General features: G+C 40.9%; 1 protein-coding gene across 3 annotated transcripts in view; it reads left to right on the top strand.

The window, feature by feature from the left end:
* The window catches only part of NALCN (sodium leak channel, non-selective), a 316125-nt gene that overhangs the window by 42121 nt on the left and 249981 nt on the right, over positions 1 to 24023 (top strand). For all 3 annotated transcript variants that reach the window (XM_044250049.1, XM_044250048.1, XM_044250050.1), the window contains exon 7: positions 11930 to 12084. In XM_044250049.1, the coding sequence (XP_044105984.1) occupies positions 11930 to 12084 (155 nt within the window). The remainder of the gene's footprint in view (positions 1 to 11929; positions 12085 to 24023) is intronic.

Below are 24023 nucleotides of genomic sequence, written 5' to 3'. Positions count from 1 at the left end.
TCTACGGAGAACAGGTTTCCTTCAGGAGTTCAAGTAAATGCTTACAATGGTGAGCCATTAGTTTTGAGATGTGGAGGTGGGGGAACCACACATCACAGATGCTAGGACGATCCTCGTCTGTCCTTTCTGTGGCACAGTAATTACTAACAGCTTTCTTTTCCATCTCAGGGGAATTGTGGGATGGTCACCCCCCCCCCGGGGTAGCTTGTAGGACTCAGTGATATTTTATAAAATATCACTAACACTTAGCCTAGAGACAATATAGAGTTGGATTTGGGTTAGCTTTCTCTTGTAGGTCCCACAGAATGTTTAAATTTATCCTTTAAAGTACTTGGAAAATAAATGAATTATGGGCTTATCCATTCTGTTCGCAAAATAATGAGGTTGTTTTAATGGAAAGGTCAGAAGAATTAAAAATAGAAGTGTGGTAGAACCTAAAATATTAATTTCTAATTTCTATGGACTTTATCAAGAGGGAATTCTGCAGAATATGTAAAATCATGACTGCCTCAAATTCATGCAAAGGTCTTTGAAGTCTTCTTGATTTATATTTAAACTTCTTTTGAAGGATGAAGACAGACTGCTACATTTAACTTAACTGGATTCCCGCAGAGATGTCTGCTGGGTGGGAGATAGAAGAACAAATTTGGATAAATCCGTATTGGAAAGCTCCTCTTTAAAATATTTAAATAAGAAATTAAAGTGCTCTGATGGGTGCATGTAGATTTCTAACTAATTTAATAGCAACATTTGTGGCACACCTAGTATATCTCATATATTTTGCTTCTATAACTAATTTTTAGAGCAACCTGAAAGCAATTATTCCCCCCATTTTGCAGATGAAGACCCAGTCCCAAAGAAATTAAATAATATGTTTATCTGGTAAGTGAGAGCACCAGGATTTGAACTCTAGTCTGACTTCCCAGCCCATGCTTGATTGCCATTTGAGCAACTTCTACCATATTGTAATCCCACATTTGTAAACCTATATACACATATAGATCCACATCACATGCATAAAGTCTTTAGATGGCGTAGAGAAAATGAAAGTCCATATGACATCTGGTTTCTTTCTATCCCTGTGTAGATATTATGTTCTAGGGGATTCTGCCCCATCCAATCTATAAAATAGTGACATGCAATATATTTATATTTCTCCATAGATCTCTTTTAAAATGGTTGTGCATACCCATCTCCAGGATGTGGCCCAACTGAGCCACCAGTTAAATCAACCTTTCATATGTTATGAATTAAAAAAAAATTAAATATAAGAATATATTTCAGAATAAACTGAATTACCATATAAAAATAAATACCAAAGCAATTTTTACCAGAACAGCAAAACTATTTTTACGTCTTTAGTATAAAAAAAGAAAAGAAAACCCTACACTTTGAAAAAGGGTCTAAAAGATGGTGGGTAATTTCTTTCTATCAGTTACAATATAGCACTTCTTTTGAGCTTACTTCCCAAAAAGAAAAGAATGTAATAACATAGGTTATAAAACTCTGACTTACATTAGTGGTAGATAACTTTCACTGAACAATTAATAACTGTTTTTTTCCCCCTCATTTAATACCCACAACAACCTATTGATGTCATATTCTGTTTTCACACTCTGTATTACAGCCCAAGAGATTGAGGCTTAGTGAGGTTAAGTAAACGATCCGAGATGAAACAGTGTGTAAGAGGTAGAAGGAGGGTTGAAACCCAGCTCTCCCGGACACCGATTTCTGTGCCTTTAAGTATTCAACGGTACCAGGGTCAGTGTCTGAGGTGATCTGCAACATGTGTGTATCCAAAATATTTGTGTATAATGTTTCGTTTGCCTTGGTGCCAAGGAGCTCATGCTTAAGAGACAGGCTCTGCTTGGGGTAGATGAGTGATGGTTAAGATCGCTTGTATTAGGTCTGAATTCTGCCATGAGGTCCTGGGACCATATTATATGAATGCACATGAGGATCCCTGACAATTCAGCCCCTCGCAGATGGCACGCACTGTAGTTGGCCTGTGTTGAAATCACACCTCGCCTCATTCTGATAGCTCGGGTTCAACGTGACCAGCCTGCTTTCCCTCCAATAGAAAACAGTTGCATACGGTGACCATAACAGCACAAGCAGTACATTTGGGGAATTCTTTTCCAGAACGAGATCTCTCTGATGGAGAAAATCACGTGGCAAGCTCTGTAAAAGTACTAACTGCAAGCCACACCCATAGATTCATATTTATAGCAGGTCTAAGATTCTCAGAATCAGTTGAATTAGAAATCAGTGCTTTAAAACCTTAGTTTTACATTAACACTCCCAAAGAAGTGTTAATAGAGTAGAACCCAGGCTTTGCATGGCTTCTTCAAAGATAAAACCGGAGTCTTCAAAGAATGCTAAGCTTTCCGCCGCTATACCCCCCTACCTGCGGGGAACTTGACTTCCCTGTTTCCTGTAGGCTGGTTCCTTAGAAATGTCTAAGAAGCACCAGAGGTGATCAGAGCCTCTTGTCATTCCAGAGACCGGTGGAGGGTGTGTCCTGAGATCTGCAGGCCAGTCATCTCAATACTGTGACTCAGTGACTCCTGCTTTTTTTAGGTCTAGTGCCTGAGCTGGGCAGGTGTACTGTGTGGCTGAGGGTGCCCGGGGACTGGGGATCTGGCACGTTCCACATCCTTCCCTGATTTTCGCTTTTAAGGCAGCTACATGTTCTTAGCCCCAGTGAGCCCTGACATCATTTGATCCCAAAGGATGGACCCCTGTCGGAATGGGAAGGAGTGTTGCTCCCCGCCATTCTCAGCCACACCGCAGCCGGGAAACATGAGTCTGTTTGGAGTTCCTCGTACGTGTGTGGCACTTAGTGTTCCTAATTGCTAATTCATAATGTGATCTCATAAGTTAGACATGATGATCCTCGTGAAAGGGAAGAGGAAAGAGCTCCTTGCCACCCATGAATTATTGGGCAAAATCACCAACTGAAAATCTGTAATCTTGGCCCCGAATTCTGGTGGCCATTTTCCGGCCTGCCAACGGACTCCTTCCAGATAACTTCTCACCCCAGATCTTGTGGTTTCTCAAGCAAAGGGAAAAAGAGTTACTGCTTAAGGAGCCCTTGGCCTAGGTTCACAATGTCGAGGGTGGTAGCCTTTGTCTTATGACCTCAAAACAGTTTCCACGTTTCCAGTTTGGAGCTGATCAGTGCGAGTTCTGTGTCCTGACACTTCATTTTCCTGATACTCTGAATACATTCATGTACCTCTCCTTGCCGAACCCTTGCTCAGATGCCAATTTCCCGGTCCCTGCCACATATTGGCACATATTGCCCATATCGGCAAAATAGTGAGCAATATAATTAAGGAGGTGAAGTTGGAGAAAATAAATGATTAAAAGAACTATTCAGGGACGCCTGGGTGGCTCAGGGAGTTAAGCCTCTGTCTTCAGCTCAGGTCATGATCTCAGGGTTCTGGGATCGAGCCCCGTATCGGGCTCTCTGCTTAGCAGGGAGCCTGCTTCCTCCCTCTCTCTGCCTTCCTCTTGTGATCTCTCTCTCTGTCAATAAATAAATAAAATCTTTTAAAAAAGTAAATAAATAATTTTAAATTTTAAAAAAGAACTATTCAGATACAACAAGGTACGATGATTATTTAAAATGCTTGCTTTCAAAAGAAAATCACGTTTTGTCATTTAAATTACATACACTATTTGGAAAATATTTAATTTTACCATTTTGATACACAATGAATTCAGTTCTTTATGGTATGGCTTTGTCAATCTAGCCATTTAGGAATGGACTACAGAATGGAAAATCAGATTAAGATACTCTCAGCTTTACAGTAAGGGGAAATTTATTCCCCAAATTCTTAGAAAACAGGCCAGATTTACTTGTTTCTAAAAAGTGGTGTAATGTCAGTATTATTTCCTGCCTCAGACTATTTGTCTTGTTTTGTAATCCCTCTGAAAGTCCCAGAGAGCAATTAAAAGTTTTCAAAAATCACTAAGTAGTGTCTTTTCTGCAAATTCCAGGGTGCGGCTAGGGCTGCAAAGCATCCAGCATTAGCAGTAGCCAGGCCAGTTCATAAGAGCTTTTAATTAATCCTGAAAGCGGAGGCCAAATAGGAGTGAGAACGAAGCCAGATGATTCTCTGGAATGAACCCCAAAGGCGGGAGCTGTCCGAGCAGGTTCGTTGTCAGCACAGGAGAGGGACCACCTCTGAATGCAAGAAAGTGAGCCTTGTTTTTCTGCCTGCCACTAGGAATGAAGCAAGCCAGGTCCCAAGGTATCAAAGGATACCTTCACTATCCTCCCAGGGGCAGAGACTCTGTGTTTGTGTGTGTTTGTGTGTGTGTGTGTGTGTGTGTGTAAGAGAGAGAGAGACAGAGAGAGAGATTCACTCCATGGGTTCAAGCAGAAGTATGTTCCATTCATGACTTCTCTCTAGAACGTACAATGTAAATAAAAGAGAAACCTACTGATGGCCGTAAATGACAAGCTGCTCTTAGGCACGGTGTTCCCTGTTGCGTATGGATTTGTTGTGCTGCGTACCTACTTCTTTGCAGCACTGACAGTGTCCTTGTGGAATGCAAACTTCAGAAACACATTTGGTGTAACTGAGCCGCTATGAGTATTTTTTACAACAAAGGGACCACATTTTGGCTGCAAGAACACAGTGTTTTTCTGCTTATGTTCAATTCTTCAAGGGAAACAAGAAAAATATAAACAAGAATCTGTGTCTTTATCTGTCTTTCTATTTCTATATCTTCTGTAAATTCCCGTCATAGGTACATTTTGTGGAAATCTTGCAAATAACTTCAGTAATGATCTCTTTTGTAAAATTAGCGTGTTTGGCCTTTTTGGCCGTTCTCACAAATGAGGGACAGATTGTAGTCAGCTCAAGTATATCAGACACACGTTGTCAGTTGTGGGGGAAGCACAGATTTTTGTCTTTTTCCCCAATATGCCAATCTCCGAGAATGTAGTGTAAGAAATTGTTTGCTATGGTAAGAAGTGCTTGTTTACAAGCCCTGAGAGGAAGCTGTGAACAAGCTACACCCTATGAATGCAGGGGTAAAAAAGTTGTTCTCTTCTGTCCCTGCAACTTCTTCTTCTCTCTCCTTTGCACACACAGGCTCTGGCATTTCCACTTTCCAGGATGCCCAGGGCAGGGGGTTAGGAGGACGGCACATGTATCTGCCCTAAATCTTGTGTCTGTTGATCCTTTAGTGGTCACATGACCCCACTGGGAGACCTTCCCAGTGGTCACCACCCACTACCTACAGGTGCTCCTGTAACGCTGGGAGCCGATATCTGCCTCTCAAAGCATTCATCATGCTCTCCTGTGGCCATTCCTTTTCTAGGTGATAACGCCTCTGACCTGGAAATATCTTCTTAGTCATCTCCATTCCTAGCATGTTGTGTGGCATAGAGTGGGCCTTTCAAATTTAATCATTTTTGAATGAATAGATGGACAAATGAAATAAAGTGGCCACACCAAGAATATGGGAGAAATAATTGCTGAAAGGGGGCTACGTAACGATAAGCATAGCTATGTGCATCAGTCGACAGTCATTACAGAGGGCCAGCACTGAACGTGTTGCCACAAGCAGTGACAGCAGTTTGATATCAGTAGAGAGAGATGACATTGGGAGTAATGAATAGCGCAATGTGAACACAACATCTTGAGCTGTTGCATTTGGCGTTAGTGAGTCCTGTGGATAGAGGAGAACAGAACACAATGGGCACATGGTTCGCTCGATTATTATTACCTTTCCTTTAAAAACGTGAAAGTGTGATGAGGTCATTGTGTGGATTGTTTTTTAATAATAGCTGAAAAGGTTCTCATTTTACAGAGAAGGAAACTGAGGCTCAGATGGCCAAAGTGAATTGCCCAAGGTAATTAAGTTGGCTAATCACTGAACTGAGATGATAATCCTTGTGCTCCCCTATATGGCTCAATCAGTGCTCTCTACTATCTCTACGATCAGGAGTAACGATTAACTTAAAACTGTACAACCCTTACGTGCTGAGGTGTTGTTTGGGGGTAGTTATAAACAATATTAGCAACAAGTTGAGGACACAATTTCTTAGATCTCAGACCCCTACATAATGTTATTTGTAAAAACGATATTTTAAGAATTAAGAAATAAGGGCAGCTGGGTCAGTTAAGCTCAGTCAGTTAAGCGTCCACCTCCTGATTTTGCCTCAGGTCATGATCTCAGGGTCATGAGATCAAGCCCCGAGTTAGGCTCCGCACTCAGCTGGGAGCCTGCTTAAGATTCTCTGTCTACCCTCTACCCCCTCCACCTTCCCTCTGTCTCTCAAAACAAAACAAACAAAAAAGTCATATGTCAGGCAGATAATTAATGTCTTTTGAAAAATAATTAACTGCTCCAAGGGATTCCAGTATTCATTTTGAAACATAGAAACTACTAAAGCCAAACTTTAAAAAATGGAAAATCCATGCCAATTTTTATACCACACTTAGAAGTCCCATAAAAGCAATAGGATCCAATCGTTGAAGAATTTCTTGTGTAGTTACTTTATAAGCAAACAAATAAACAGACGCATAGATAAATTTGCCATAGATTTAAATAATGGTGGAAAAACACATTCCCTCAGTCAGCCAAAAAATAGTTATGATGGCATCTACTATGTATTAGTCAAGGTTCTTCAGAGAAACAGGACCAATAAGATGTGTATATAGAAAGCAATGAGATTCATTTTATTTATTTACTTATTTATTTATTTTTATTTTTTTAAGATTTTATTTAATTATTTGAGAGAGAGAGAGAGAGAATCTCCAGCAGACTTGCTATGGGGTTTGATCTCAGGACTCCAAAATCGTGACCTGATCCAAAACCAAGAGTGCAACACTCAACTGAATGAGCCACCAAGCACCCCAGTGGGATTCATTTTAAAGAATCAGCTCATGTGGGGCACTTGGGTGGCTCAGTGGGTTAAAGCCTCTGCCTTCGGCTCGGGTCATGATCCCAGGGTCCTGGGCTCGCTGCTCGGCAGGGAGCCTGCTTCCCCCTCTTTCTATCTGCCTGCCTCTCTGCCTGCTTGTGATCTCTGTCTGTCAAATAAAAAAATAAAACCTTAAAAAAAAAAAAAAAGAATCAGCTCATGTGATTGTGGGGACTAGCAAGACCCAACTCCTCAGAGCAGGCCAGCAAACTGGAAATTACAGAATGGGCTTGTTGCAGTCTTGAATCTAAAGGTAGTTTGGAGCCAGGATTCTTTTCAGAAGACTTCAGTACCTTCTCTGAAGGCCTTCAGTAGATTAGATGAGGCCCGCTCATCTTATGTAGAATAATCTGCTGTACTCAAAATCTACTGATTTAAATGTTTATCATATCTAAAAAAATACCTTCATAGCAACATTTACATGGTGTTTGACCAAACAACCGGGCGCCATAATCTAGCCAAATTCACTCATAAATTTAACCATCACAGACTGTATGTCAGGGACTATATGGAATTGGACGCTTTGCTGGGGAATGAATAGTAGAGTTTGGAAGACACCCAGTGAACAGCTGACCATTCAAACATGAATTTCACACTTCCCAAGAGCCCAAAAATATCAAGTGTGGGTACTTTGAGAAATTACAGCAGAGATGTCTAATCCAGTCTGAGGGACTTGGAGTGGCTCCCTAAGAAGGTAACATTGAGGCTGGGGGCCCCAAAAGCTGAAAGATGGGTTAACCAAACAACGATGGGAGGAGAGATTCCCAAGCAGAGGAAAAAGTCCAGAGGTAGAAGGAGCATACCAAGAGCTGGGGAAGCCCACCATGGTTGGACAGCAGGACACGTGAAAGGGGAGGAGCCAAATCCTTCAGGATCTTATGGATGAGATTTGCCACAGACAGACCTCAGTTAAGACAAATTATGAAAATTCTGTCTTAATGTTCTGTGGCTAGTAGGTCAGAAGGGCTAAGAGTGGCTGCAGGATGACATGTCAGGGGACTAGAGAGTGGGGCAGGTGGAGGTGGAGATGGTGAGAGCTGAATGAGTTCAAAAGATATTTTGGAGGATATTAAGGGACACATGACGATGAGTTATGGAAGTTGGGGGAGAAGTAGGTGTCAAGGAGATTCCTCAATCTCAAGCTTGCTCCGTGCTTTGGATGAAGGTCTCATGGTGCTGCTTGTTATGAAGAACTGTTGGTGATGGAGTCCATGTTCAGTAAGGGGTATAGAGTTGGAGACCCTTGGGGTGTAGCCAGGTGGAGACATCTAATAGGTAGGTAGGCACATACCACTGAAACTCCAAAAGACACCTAGGGTGAGAGAGAACTGAAACTATGGAAATGGATTTGTCTGCACAGGGAGAGAGAGATCATGAGAAGAGAGAGGAGGCTAAGAACCAAGCTCAGAGCAACTCGGGCCCGAGGGCCAGTTACAGGAGGAGGAGATGGAAAAGGAGAATGACCTGAGAAGCGGGGATGAAACCAGCATCTTCCAAGTCAGCAACACTGCCTCTCTCTCTCCCTAACCACAACTGGGAAAGGTTTTCTGTTTTTAAGGACTTGTGTGATTAGGTTGGGCCCACCCAGAAACCAGGATAATCCCTCAAGACTTTTAGCCTTGTTCACATCTATAACCTTAATTCCACTTGCCACGTAACATAACACATCCAAGTGTTCCAGCGAATAGGACGTGGCCATCTTTAGGGGGCCATTATCCTGCCTAGCACTAAAGCAACTATGTGGAATGCTTCTCAGAAGTTGCAGAAGATAAAAACTGAAAACGGTCCAGTTGGATGGGGCACATGGAAATAAACTAGAGCAAGTTCAGTGGGTTGGAGATCATGAAAACTGGCTAAAAATTCCATCAGAGGGATTAAAACATAGATAATTTTTTTCAAGAAATCCAACTGTGAGTAAGGAATGCAGGTCTTGAAACCCACTTAAGCATGAGTGAATATTTATTAGGACTGGAAGAATCATTGTCTATTTTTAGAGTTTGGCTGATGGTAGCAAGAGTTCTACCCTCCCTAATTCCAGAGAGCCTCTTGTTCTATCATGAATATCTGAGGGAAATAATTAACATTAACAAATAAAAATAAAACCTAGAAGATATTTGTTAACTGTGACAACGAAACTAAGATAAATAACAAATACACATTCTAAAACTCTTAATGTTTATTTCCACTTCTAAACTACATCATGTGGTTTTAGATACATGAGTTCCAAGGCAACTAATCATCTAATAAATGTGTCTCTAACAAGCATTTGCTAATAGCTTGATGTTGGCAAAAATATTGTGTTTCAAATCTGCTGCCTTTAAAGCCAAAAGATTTCAACATAATATCTGTACTGATGAGAGTTGTGCCTAAAATGAGAATCAGTGTTAATATGAAAAAAAAGCAGAATGAAAAAAAAGTAGAATAAAAAAGGAAAAAAAAAACACTCTAATAGTTACCAACCAGTGCAATCATAATAGTTAACAATTACTGAGTGATTGACTAATTCCTAGTGCTATTCTGGGACTAGTAGGCTGGCTCATTTAGTCCTTATGATGCTCCTACAAGTAGATAAAAAGTCTATCCCCATTTTAGAGGTGTGGAAACTGAGGCAGCACACACCAGGACTTGGGTTCCAATCCAAGCAGTGGACAAATGTCGAGATACCAGCAGCAATCAGGAACACCTGACACTTACGGTCTGCCATGCACCCTGTTCAAAGTACCTTACAGACCTAAGTCATTACAGGTTTGCCAGAGTCCTGGGAGAGAGGCATTTCCCTGCCATCACCTGAGGAAGAAACTGAGGCACAGAGAGGGGAGGTCACACATGCAATAAAGGCTAAGCTAGAAGTCACATCTAGCAGACTCCCTCCGGAGTCCAGTTTCCTACCCAAATTGCTGAAAGATGATGTTTTTTGAACTTTGTCATGGAGATTGTGCTTTCTTAAACATTGCTGCTGTTGTCTTCTTAAAGTCTTAGAAATGAAAAAAAAATGCTAATTTTGATGGGCTTCCCTCTCTGAAGTTCACCTTCACCTTCCTTAAGTTAAGACTTGGGTGATGTATGAAGTTTCTTTCAGCTGCGTAATCACGTACAAAGCACTGTTGGTATCATGCGTCTGAGTTCCTTCTGTTCTTCTGACAAGTCTTTATTGTTGTGTTTTCACATGTGTTTTGACTGTATGCTGCATTTTATGATTGTAATGATTACTAATTATTTATAATGAACATTTATTGAGCATTATTGTTATTACTGAACCTTTCTTTAACAAGCTGGGTGCCAGGCTGAGGGCATCCCCTGGTTTTCTTTCCTTCATCTTCACACAGGCTTTGCTCCTGAGTCAGGTCGCTCTCCCTAGCTGGCAGATAAAGAAACTGAGCTTAGAAACATTTAGAAACTGTGTTCAGTCACACCGCTCGAAATCAGCAGGGCATGAACTCAAACCCAGCACAGCTTCCCCTGAAACCCTTACCACTTTGCCCGAAAGTGTGGGTTCCACATCAGAAACTTGGATGAGACCTCAGCAAGGATGAATATTTGGCCTACATATAACAAGACGAAATGAGGAGAAATACATTTTATGTCCGTCTAAAACCATCTCTCTCTGACATAACCAGGTGGTAATGTCCACAGTGAAACCTTTCCCCTGGAGTTTTGCATGTGGGATCCAAAGGAGCAGCTTAGCATGGGACTAGAGGGAACAATTCTTTAAATACTTCTTGCCTGAAGCCGGTAGACTGATTATTTCCTTGCAGCTAACGGAACCCTGAAGGAAAACACTTGAAGTGTCTGAAATGCAGGTGAGGCTTCTAGGGCTTTGTTTATGGCGTAGACAGACCTGGGTGAGCTGTCACCAGACCTGAGGTGTGTGTGTGTCAGCCCGTAAATGTGTGTGTGCTTGGTTGCCTCAAGCAGGTGAGGGGTCAGACTCTAGACCTAGACCTGGACTCTGTCTTTATAAAGAAAGCATATTATGTACAGGGAAGAAAGCCATCAGTTGAACAGAAGAGAGTATTAAAGAAGAAACAGGATCCAACATGTCTGCCTCATTTTGGCTGTAATCTGAGGGACGGAGACTGTCCTGAAGATGGTCCCCAACGCAGGAAATGCCTACGTTGAAGTAGTAGGAAATGAGTTGTAATAGAATCATGGATTTAGAAGGCTTGTGAAATCGTCTAGCCTCAACTTTGGCCACCGCACAAGCTGTGTGAATTCCCTCAGATAACAGCTTTCCGGGGCCTATTTTAAAGGTCAGCCCAGAATGAGGTTCTGCAGTCGCCATTCCAGTGATGACCTGTATGCGCTCTCAAGAGAGTCATTACTCATCTAAATCCTTGTACATCAGTTTAATCTCCACTTACCCTCCACAATGATGAAACAGGGATACATCACTGTCCACCTAAAAGACGCTCATGTTCCTAGAGCTGTCACCAAATCACCCCATAATCTCTTTTTTTTCCAATGCCATCCCTTTGGTTTCTTCAGTCTCATCTTGTTTTGTCTGGTTTCATTTCTCAGTTGCACATCTGCCAACACAGAAGGCCAAGTGTCATTTATGAGACTCATAGTAGTTGTACCATATGGAAAATGATTGTCATCATTTCCTATTGCTTAGAAGTGGAAAAGTCAAATTTGTGCCCACAGTTAGGTTAAGCATTTTGTGAATAACAAGGAAGCCCCAAGCACATTAACATTCCTTACAAATCTACAGGAATATTCCTTCCTGTGCTTATCTGAGTCTTGGTCTTTAATGACAAAAACAATGATAGTAATGGTGTTCTTACGAAGCACTACTGTGAAGATGCATCAGGTATCATTCGAGAATGTTTACTGTCGTCAGTGCTATGAACACCCTCCAGGAATCATGAATTTGACCTCTGTGTCCATATTGGGCAGCTATTAGTGAAGGCTGATTACATTATTTATTTTAATCAACATCTACAAGGGTCAAAATCGGCTAACCTCTTTGTAATTTGTTCACAGAAACGTAACCTGGAATAGCTTAGCTATCCCAGATACGCACTGCTCACCAGAGCTGGAGGAAGGCTACCAGTGCCCCCCAGGATTTAAATGCATGGATCTGGAAGACCTGGGACTTAGCAGGCAAGAGCTGGGCTACAGTGGCTTTAATGAGATAGGTCTGTCTTACCGCTAAAACACATTTTCAGTTTCTATTTTACAATGTTTATGAAATAGAAAGAATACTTGTGTGGTTGATATTTTCTGTTATGATTGCCCGTACAGCATGTAAGAAGCCCTTTGGCAGATTTTAAGCTTCTGCCTGGATTGTGATACCGTCTGCCCCGCAGTCTGTAAACTACAGTCTGCTTGGATGGGTATTCCGCAGGGTCTGTAGAAAGTGACATATCCCTGATTTGAGACTATTTTGATTCCTAATTAGAGCACTTAAAAATATGTTGTTGAGCCAGGTTCAGGGCTTGTTGACTTAAAAATAAGCAAGGCTTGGTTTCCTTCCGCATGTACCTGTACTCCAGTAGGTAAGGTAAGTCTTATGTCTCTGAGATAGTAGCCATTAATGAGTGCATGAGAGCTGGAAAGTAATCCTGAAACAGAAGACCACTAAGGAGATACTTACTGAATATCCATCAACAGTGTAATAAATGTGTGGGAAGTGTTTGTACACGAATACGATGTGCTCGCAAATGTATACATTTATCTGTGGCTTGTCCTATGAAGTCCTGAAATGTGCCATTATATATAGTAATGGAAGCTCTTAGCATCTGCCATTTACTTGGTATCGTTGCATTTATTATAATTCTGTGCAAGTTGTACAAATTTCATTACTGAATCAAAGAAAAAAAAAAAACCCACCCATTATTTTATGCTTTGAGAATCTGTCTTAGCCACCCGTAGACTGGGTGGTATACATCATGTAAATTCATCTCACACCAGTCTGGAGCCTGGAAGTCCAAGATCAGGGTGGCAGCACGGTTGGTTCTGGTGAGGCCCCTTGCCTTGGCTTGCACATGGCTGTCTTCTCACCATGTTCTTACGTGGGGGTGGGGGTGGGGGTGGGGAGAGAGAGTGAGAAAGTGTATGGGAGACAGGGATGGAGGCAGGAAGAGGGAGAGGGAGAAAACTCTCTGAACTTCTCTTTTAAGGAAAATAATCCCATGATGAGAGAGCACCCTCCTGACATCATCTAGATTGAATCAACCTTCCAAAGGCCCCATCTCCTAATACCATCGAATTGGGGTTATGACTTCAACATATGCAATTGGGGTTGGGAGAATACAAACATTCAGGCGATAACAGGGTTGTTATCAGAATCATTTGGAAAAAAGAAAACAAAAACCAATTCTTCCTTAAAGTTTCAAGGCCCAGGTGCGTTTAAGAGCATTTAGACACTTACAGGGTCTTAGAGAAAAGTCAGTGTATAGCAAGGTGGTGGTATGCTCCTTTAGAAGTCAAATCTATTTTGTGACTTTTGGTGTGGTTTCATATCTCAGTGGGCAGCTGTACAATGGGGGGTTTCATGGCCAGGGAAGAAAGCATGAGTTCCTTTCAACCCTGAAGGCAACTGCTGAACCTAGCCAGGTGATCTTTGCACATCAGAAATGGTGCCTGATAAATCCTCCTGTAGTCATATCAACTCTCAGACAGACTGCAGGATGGCATCAAGAACTCTGGGCCAAATACTGGAATTTCAGAGAGAATATGTGAAGGTCTTGAACTGATTGAGAAATACTTTTTGGATATATGAACTAAACCATAGAAAAGAATACTGAACTAGGCCTGAAAAACAAAATAGTTGGTATTTAAAAAATGAATTTTGCAAATAACATTCCTAAATTTTTATTCTTCTATTTTAATATGCCTTCAGAGGTAGATTTCCAGCACTGAATTTAGATGGATAATCTTTCCTCCTTTGGCCAATGACACAATTTCGAAAAGTCAAAAAATTCAGAAGCCAGCAGAGGTGGAAGCATTTCAGTTTGCTACTCTCTTAAACTTACCAGGCTTTGGAATCAATCTTACATCCTTCCTCTTGGCTCCTCAGAGCAGAGGACTTTTATGCATTATACCAATGACTTTCAGGGATGAGCAGGAAATCACAGTTCAGGTATGGGAGATGGGATATATAGGTTAGGTAAACTGGTGGAACACGCTGCAGGAATTCAAGCGGGGCATAGGTAGAGTGCATGGCTTCTTGGAACCTTCAGCTCCCCCTTTCTCTGAAAGGGGGCTCACTGGGTGTACCCATGTCTTGTATGGAGGGCAGCCAGCATTCAATAGTGAGGCTGTCCTTGCACAAAAGCCTCCAGTCCTTTCAAATCATATTGCTAAATCAAGTTATTTCCTGGCCATTTTGAATGCAGCAATTGTGCCTGATCTCAAAATGCAGCATTATATTCAAGCTGATTCAGCTTTCTCCACTGTGACTTCCAGTGACTAACCTCTCTTCAAGGGAGGAAGTTTCCTCATAGAGTGTGTTGGCTTGAGAAGCCTGAATCAAGTAGAGAACTGCCCTTGGGGCCCCGGGCCCCCACTAAGGCAAAATCTTACTGTTTATTTGCACATTTATCTCCCAAGGATTTAAGCTCCTTGAAAACAGGAAGTACATGTCTTTCAGGGCCTGGCGCAATGCTGGCCTCTGTAAATATTTACTAATGGACTGAACAAAGTATATGTCCCTTTGAATCTGACGGTGACCAGTCATGTTTGTGTTGGGATATAGAGCCATAATGGAGAATTAAGTTCTTTTCTTGTTGTTTTTTCCCCCAGTTTTCTGTTTTTGTTGGCACTATTCGCCACTCTTCATGACTTGCCTTTCTAGACAAGCTCAATTTGGTCTGCTTGTTTCTTTTTCTCAAATGATGCCTGAGTTCAATGGTATTGAATGATGAATGGTTACATAATGAATTGTTAACTTTGTACTATAATCAAAAAATTTTAAAATGGTCACTGTGGTTTGGACTGAAATGGTCTGATACTATGCATCTACATAGATACACAAGTTGGAGTGTTTTAGATGATCTTTAAAGTTTTTATGGAAACAAAACATAACTTTCCCCCAAAAATGAGGAAAAGAAGTTATTTTCTTAGACACACATGATCATCTCTTTTGGCATGCCGTTGAATTTAAAACAATTAGGTGCCTAATTGTGCATGTAAATTTGACCAATGTATTTCATACGTAAGTAAGCATGATTAATTTAAAAAGAAGCACATTTCCTCTTCTTACTAATCAAATTGTCATACAATACATTGAATTTCAATGCATTTATGAAGTTTCATTTATAAGTAGCTTTATGTCTCATTAAAATTTAAAATTGATGATGTCGAGAAACTCAATTTTTAAAACATATTAAAAGTCAGAGTCATTAAAGTAGAAAAATTACACAGAGCCCCAACTGTAAAATTGCAGAGTAAAGACAACTTCGCGTCTCTGAAATCAGCCATCATCAAGGAGACTGAGAAACAGAGAAGTAATTTCCATATTCAAGACTCCGAAAAACCTGTAATTAATAGACCACAGATCGGAAGACCGGGTTATCTAACAGATTAGTTCCTGAAAGGGTTCTGGCTCCTGAGGATCTCAGGCAGAGCCAGCAAAATGCTGACATTAAAAATAAAGATTATTCCCAGAGGAACACAACAGTCCTCTCTTGGAGCCAGGGAATCAGGGTGTGGCTGACCATAGGAGCTTTCTGGGACTCAAAAGAGTCCCTCAAAGTGGAGTCCTTGTTCCTGCAAGCAGTTGGTAAAGAAATACGGAAGACAGACCCTCTGTCTAGAGGGGCCCCGATGCTGTTGATCCATGTAGAAATATACAAGGGTCCAACCTGGTTGTACCTTAGTAGGATCACCTTGGGGAGTTTTTTAAACACACCAGTCCTCAAGCACCACTCCCGGCCAGTTAAATGAATACCATGGAGTGATCCCAGGTGTACATGGTTTTTAGAAGTTCAAAGGTGTTCTGATGTGCACACACAGTTATGAGTACCTGGACCGAGGCGGCAGTGGTACACAGGCAAACACACCTGCCTTAGGAAAAAATTTTAAAAAACTGCCTTCTCTCCCGCAGCGTTACCTGACGAATACCCGGCCCTCTAAAACTGATTTCAGGGGTGAGTAATAGTCAAAAAGAATGAGGACCATATCCGTAAAAAATGCATTTTTAGGTATGTTTAAAACTAGAAAAAAAAATTCAAGAGATATAGTTTTTAAAACTGTGGGAGAAGACGACCTAAATAAATGGATTTAAGCAGAGTTGTACAGCGGAAGCGTGCTGGGCCCATAAATGGATTTAAAGGTACCACTGCCTCAGCAGATGAGCAAAGAGCAGTCAGTGCTGAGGCATTCTTACTAAAGTGGCTGGACTTCAGAGCTAAAGAAAGCATCCAGTGGGCATCCAGAAAAAAAAATGATCAAGTCAGTTTTTTTTCTTTTTTTTCCGAGCAATGCTAAAACAGGAGTAGCCCCTGGAGGAACCCGGGACCCACAGTCCCATCTAAGAGGAGCCATCAGAGTGGACTGAAACTTTGTCAGAACTCAGGTCTAGGTTACAAGGACACAGGGCTTACGAGGTCCTGAGAGAAAGAACGTGTCCAACTCATTTTGTTTATTGTTGAAGAAGCAAGAACTCAGACTTCCTTTTACATCATTCCTTCTTGAAGACACTTGACCAGTCAAGAAGGATGGGTCATGAACCTAGTCTCTCGTATCTCCTCTCTGTAAAATTAAAGCTAATGCGACTTCGGGACTTCCAGGATATATGTAAATGTTTTAGTTTGTAGTTGTGTAGAAGAGATGAGAAGAAAATCAAGGGAGGTAGTGTAATGACGTTAGTGTCCTTATACACAGCAATAAAGAATGTATCATCTTACACAATGTGTGAATCACACGATGGAGGTATAGTGCACTTGCACAAGAATGCATTGCAAAATAAAAAATTATCTACTTTAGGAAAACTTCAATACTCAAAATAATGGCCAAGGGGGGTTGGATCACAGTTGTAGTACCTACTGGTGTGGTGACCTGGGAAAAGTAATTAACCTCTTCCAGGCTCCACGTCGTTATCTGTAAGATGGGGTGAAGGATATACCTCTCTTTCAAGGTTGATGTTAGAAGTGACTGAGACGCTGCACTTTGAATACTCAGCACAGAGTGAACACACATGAGCCAGGAATTAGACTCCCCTGGCAGAGCCGAACACAGTGCTTTCCAGTTAGCCTGGCCATGTCTCATATTATTTCCTTCTCCCTGCAGCAGTTTGCTACTCAGATTATTCCAGATCTTACAGCAAGGGGGGCAGGAGAGGGGAGGGGACAAGGGGTCCTTCTCCTTGCATTCTGTTCCTTTTAACGGATATCCCACATTTTGTCTCACTCTACTCGAGGTACCGAATTCCAGAGGGCCAATTTTTGGTGGCATTTGGTCTTCATTATCAATTATTCTTCTCTTGTTATTCTCAGAAGTATATTTCCTTGTGTGCTTTCTCTCTCTCATTAGAATCTTACACATATTTCGCCCATGCCGTTGAATTTTCTACAGTGTCATTAAGCCTTGTATTATAGTTTTATTTATCCCTGTACATTTGAGTTTGTGACCCTGGATTGAGCCTCTCCAGTCTTCTAGCAGATTGCCAACAGGCTCTTCTTCCATAGACTTCAGAAAAGCGTTCCTTGGCTCAGTGAGCAAAAGCCACCGCCATGCTATGTCCTGCACCATCCTGGCACTCAGTGGTTGACTTTCTGTCCTCCCATAAACCTCTGTGCCAATCAGTGATGGAGTCACTGGTTGTTTTCTGTCTCTCTCTTCCATTTAAATACCTTTCCATTGTTATTTCTGGGTACTTTTCCTGCAGCTCATCCTCAAGGACCCTCAGCTAATACATCCTCCCTAGGACATTAACCTAGGGACTTGGGACATCACATTCTCCCCACATTCCAAACCTACAGAGGAATATACATTATTAGGAGGACAGATCTGAAGGTCACAAAATCTGTTTAATGGACATTCGCATTCTGTGATTACAGTGAGAATGTGGAGAGGTGGGGAACCAGCGCATGGTGAAAAGGTTTGGGGACAGATGACAACCCCAAAATACTGTACTGTAGAGGTGAAACCAAAATACCCCATCAGTGTACCTGGTTTTTGAAAATGTGTCTGCTTCCTTCCATTTTCTGAGTACTTACCCATTTTCAGCCAGCCTCTCCCTTCCCCTCTGTTGCCTCATGCTTATCCACCTGTGGGACATGTACAGTCTGAGACATTGTGATTTTCTGTAATGGCACTTAGAGAGACACCAGAGGAATTTTGAGCTGGAAAAGATAGTAGTCATTTGGTTCACCCACACAGTTTTATCGAGAGGGGCAACTGAGCATGCGTGAGCAAGGTCAGGGTTCTAGAGAATTCCACACAGAAGAAGGGATAAACTCAATTCTCCTGATTCACAGACTCCCACTAAAACTTACAATCCTCAGACTTTTTACATTTCAGATCAATGTTTAATTAAGAACAAACCTAAAAAAATACCTTGCAAAGTTAGTTGTAATCTTAATTCTGTAGGAGAAGGTTAGCGTCACTCACCTCTGGTAAGATGTTGCTGCAGAAGACAACCAGCTATCCAAACAGATGTGATATGCCAGTTAGAAAAAAGCAACAAGTCTGTCACACGTGGGAAGGAAATCACAGCAAATGCCATTAAACTGGCAATTTACTTGTCACGATCTTTCAAAAGAGGCAAGAAATTGGGTACAGCAGATGAGTACAAATCTAGTCAGGTTTGAACTCTCCATTCATTGAACAGTCAGGTAAAAACAAAACAGATGCAGAGTTTTCTGTTGGTTTTTCTTTTTTAATGTCTTTAGTTATTTAATTTTTTTCAACTTTTTATGTTGAACTAATTTTAGACTCACATTAAATTTACAGAATAGTAAAGAGAGTTCCTTTATACACATCACCCAGGTTCCCAGAATGGTAACTTCTTAGACAACTGTATTGTCTCATTACAGCTAAGACATTAACCGGACACAATGTTATCAGCTACAGTACAAATCCTGTTAAATTTCACTGGTTGTTCCACTGATGATCTACTTCTATCTCAAGATCCTACCCAGGATCCCACGTTGTACTTACGTCCAGGATCCCATGTTGTACTTACGTATTAACTCCCTCATCTCTTCCAAACCATAAGTTTGTCAGCTTTGTCTTTCATGGTCTTGATACTTTTAAGAAGCATTCATTAGTTATTTTGTAGAGTATCTCTCAGCTTGATTCTGTCTGGTGTTTCCTCATAGTTGGAATGAAGTTATGATCAGATTGCTTACACAATGTCTGGCTTCCAAGAAGGAAGAGAAGTTGTCTGTCTGCTTTTACTTCTTTCTTTGTTATTTTTATTTTTTTATGATGTATGTTTCAGATGTACAGCTTTATAATTATATATCTGTATACATCAAAGTAATCAAAACATATTTTTTTAAAGATTTTATGTATCTATTTGACAGACAGAGATCACAAGGCAGAGAAGCAGGCGGAGAGAGAGACGCAGGCTCCCTGCTGAGCAGAGAGCCCAATGCGGGGCTTGATCTTAGGATGGACCCTGGGATCATGACCTGAACCGAAGGCAGAGGTTTTAACCCACTGAGCCACCCAGGCACCCTGATCAAAATGTATTTAGTTTTGAGAGAACAACCCAGTATACAACATATAAGGATAAAATTCATGCTGAGAAGTCACTTAAGAAGTAAATACATATCGGGCATTTCTTGTTGCCGTTTGCCTTCAGAATCATAAGAACAGAACACAAAAGCCCAAATTTTCAAAAATCCGTAATAAACTAAACCTTATTGAAACAATTTATATCAGATAGAGGAAGTCCACTAGCAAGATCAAACTATAAACAGAATATTCTGACAATAACTAACAGAAAAAACATTTAACACGCTTTTGATGTTACCTGGCCTGAGTGTAGTGGCCTGTTCTCCCTATTCTTATTAAACAACAATCAAGAGCAAAACCAGGAAATAACAAACACTGTGTTCTGATGGTGACTAATTGCCCACGGACACTCTTTATTATTGTAATTACTGTCATTTCTTACATAAGTACTTCTTATCATTTATCGATTACTTATTATATATCTAGCACCAGGCAAAAAAGCTTTCTATCCGAGGAGTTTTTCATCCTCACAACAAACCCATAAGGTGTCATTATCCCAAATTAAAAGTGAGGGGATGAGAAAGAATTGATTGGCCCAAAGTCACACCCAGGCCACAGTTGGGAGCCACGGCTTGCTGCTGTCCAAGTGCTAAGGTCAAAGCCTCTGTTATCTTTGACATCGGCCGTGGGTCACCACCATGCCCCGTGGCTGTTGGGGACAGCTGGTTCATTAGAGGGTCTCATTCTGATAGAGGAAGGACATGTCTTCTAGTGTAACAATCCACCAGTCCTGCTGCCTTCTCCTCCCATCGCCCTGCCTCTGGGACAGAAGGATGGGTGTGAAGGAGGGCGATGGTGACATCCACTGGAAACTGAGGGCCATTGAGAGCAGGTCTCTGGCTTGACATCTGTCCCTTCGCATACTGTGCGACAGAGTTGGTGCATTATAAATGTGATTTTTATGTAAAAATTGAAGAATGAAAGAATATACCTGGGGGGCAGTGTAGTTTTACAAGATAATTTATCTAGCTATCAACAGTGGGACAAGGATTGGAGGCAATGGCAGCAAAAAGCAGGAAATATGCTTTTGATACAAAATGAGATGGTAGATATAGAGGCTAGAGATGTGGGGGAGAACACTGAAAGCAAGAGAAAATATAGTATTGGGTATATTACAGTCAGATGCACAATTATTTGAGCTAAACTCAGAGTTCCATTATGATTTATGTGCATTTTGCATGTACTTTATCACTGTGTGCATTAATTTCTTCTGCATATTTGAATTAACTTTCTCTTTCCCTTTGAGATGTGGATATTTCATTTTGCTTTCTAAATACTGCAAATTAACCAACAAGTTTACTTAAAATGATTTTGAAAATGCATATTAATTCCTTTATTAACTATAAGACATAAAAAGTATTTACCTTATTAGTCCTTTCTATTATTAAAATTTTAAAGTTTTCCATATATGCCTTTTTGAAATATCAGGTAGGAAAACTACAGGTCATCAATCCTGCAGAAGTTAAGATGTGGATTTGGGATGCATATACACATTATAATCTTTGAAAAAAATTTCGATGTAAATTAATGGGCCTTTTCATAAATTGAAAATAATTAAAGTGACTGTAGCCTGCCAGGTTCTCATTTACTCCATCACTTCTGAAGAAGGCTATTATTGGTACTGGAATTCGGGACTGATTTTTTTTTTCCCCTATGGGAAATATATCTTAGCTGTTACCGACTTTGTGGTATTTTTCTTATTTGACTTTGGGTGGTATTGAGTAGGAGGTACAGATTCAGCTCCCTGTGTGAGTCATAAATCAGTTTTATTAAATATTGATGGGAACAGCATCCATGGTTTCTGTCATCACTGGTAGCGTTCCATGCTTGAAACTACCCCCTATCTTGCTGAAATGGGATTGTCCATAAAGCCACCTTCACTGCTGTAACATTCTAGTCTTAATACAGGCTTTACTTTAAAATTCCCCCATGTTTTTTTTCCTATCGGCCTTCCATTACTTTTATAATTTGTCTCCTACTACATCTGATATTAAATATGGCCATTAAAACGTGATAAAAGAAAGTGACTTTTACTCAAATCATAGTAGAATGTGAATTGAACTTTGCTGGTGCTGCTGATAAACATTGATTCATAGATTTAAGTGATGTTAAACTGTATTTCATGTGTGTCAGTATGAGGTGTCAGATGAAAACTTCACAAATGAATAGAAAGAGGGAGCTATTATGTATCTATAACTATGATTTATTACAGAATGTACATTTTTATTGCAGCTGCAAAAAGCCACAGTAAAGACTAATTTGTAAAAGATGTAATTGAGATTTATACTTGGTGGAAAAGCACCAAAGGTTTGTTTCCCTGGCATTAATCTTTATGTGCAGCGTTGCTCCTGGAATTACTTATCGATTTTTATGAAAACCCGTGGAGAAGAGAGAACCAGGGCAACAGAATTCAACCCAAAGTGCTTACTTATATCGCTGACAATTCTATACTTGCCCTCTGAAGGAATTCCTCTGTCACGGGGCGAGGTAGACGTGACATAGTTTTGTTAAATAGAGGACAAGATCATCAGGCTTCCACAAGAGGAAAAGTTGCAGGAGCCTTTGGTCAGGTACAGGGGTTTTCTCCCCGGAGCCAGGCATCCGTACCTGTCCTCAGGTTAAGTGCAAAAGTGTGTGCTTGAGGATTGCCTGAGGAATCGAGTTGTTGGCCTTCGTTAGATTCTCAGACAGGGTCACAGACTTACTTAAACTGAAATTAGATCGGCGATATTACTCAGAATATTAGGAAGACAAGGGGTCTAAAGTTAGAAATGAGCAGGCATGATTTTTGAGAAAAGGCTGTCCACTGTCTGAGATCCAGTGGGTGACCCGGAATTCCTCTGGAATGAATCAGACAGACACCTGGGGAGGGACTTGCTGTCGGACAGTGAAGGGATTTTACAGGTGAATTTTGAGGGCATGACGTGATGACTTCTTTTTCATATTATACGTGGAAGACAATACTCTTTGCAAATATGTAGTGGTTTCCAGGAAATTAGCATGTTTATAGTTACATTTTAACTAATTATAGAGGACAAAAATGAGACTTCAAATAGCATAAGAGGTTTCATGAAAGTAATAAATTCTGCCATATCTAAGTCCTTCCCTTTCTCTCTCCTTTCCTTTCCTCCTTTCCTCTTTACCAGTCTCATGGCTTTTAATAAAATGCTTTTAACTGTTTCCCTGCTAATAACATTTAAGTGATTTTCAGTTTTTGGCTACAGCAAGTAATTCGGTGGTGAATACAGGCTCACACACACAGATACGTCTGTATCTTGTGTGCATGTGTGGTATTCTCTAAAACGGGTTCCTAAGACAATTTCTAGGTCAAAGGGTAGGCACATTTTTAACATAATAAATAGTGTTTTATTTCTCAAAAAGATTGTCAGAATTCACAGTCCTGCTCTTATTGTGTGAGAGTGGATTTTTTCAAGTATAAGGAATTCTCTTTTGAATTCTCTTTTGAAGATCCTGAAGTAAAAAGATAGCAGAGGCCATAGTGTAGTTTGTGCTCTTTGGAACACAGGGTGTTCATTCTCTTTTCTTTACATCCCTTCCTCCCCCTCCCCCTACCAATGCCTCCTCCAACCAATTCATGACCCACCCTCCAGGGCCTGTGTTCATGGAGATTCCCATCCACCAGCAGCCCTAGTCCCCCCTCTGTCTGAACTAGGACATAGAGTTTGTCCTTGAAAGTTAATGCTTCATTCTGTTTGGTTCCGACTGTCTGGCGTGTGTGTGTGTGTGTGTGTGTGTGTGTGTACATTTTACCCTTTTCTTCCCCATGAGCTCATTAGATCCCAGGTGCCTCAAGTAGGAGCAAAGCTTCCTGTATTCCTTGAATGTACTTTCTAATTCTCCGTGAGCTCGTTATCTACTCAAGGACTGGTTGATCATGCGTGGGAGAATTTTATATTAGCTACATCGCCTTTTTAAATCATTATCCTGTGGAAGCTTCGTGATGGAATATTTAAATAAATTTCAGATACAACTCCTGCCTTTTTAAGTTCATCCCTCATTTGAAATTAAGTGGTGTCCGCCTTATGTCAGATTTTCACATGAAACGAATGTGAACAGACTGTCACAGAAGTCTTGTGTTGACCGTCAAGGAGATTCTCCCTTGCGGGTAATGGCAGTCAGTGGAACATAATTCCCTTGACAGTCTATGAAATTAAATTAATTTCACCAGCTAATCAGTTGGACCAAAAAGGAATAATGTCATTTGGGAAGTCCTACACAGCTCTTCCCTCAAGGCCAATGAGGCCGTAGGAAGGCCATCTCCTATGTCTCCTGGGATTGCATGTTCTAATATATGAGCCCTGCTTAGCAAAACTGTGCTGACAAGGTTCAGGGCCTCCTCCTCTGAAGGGAAAGCTCTTTGGCCCTTGGA

This window comes from Neovison vison, chromosome 5 (assembly GCF_020171115.1).
Source record: "Neovison vison isolate M4711 chromosome 5, ASM_NN_V1, whole genome shotgun sequence".
Lineage (NCBI taxonomy): Eukaryota > Metazoa > Chordata > Mammalia > Carnivora > Mustelidae > Neogale > Neogale vison.
Note: the sequence above shows the minus strand (reverse complement) of the source record. Positions and strands in the feature narration are given on the sequence as shown.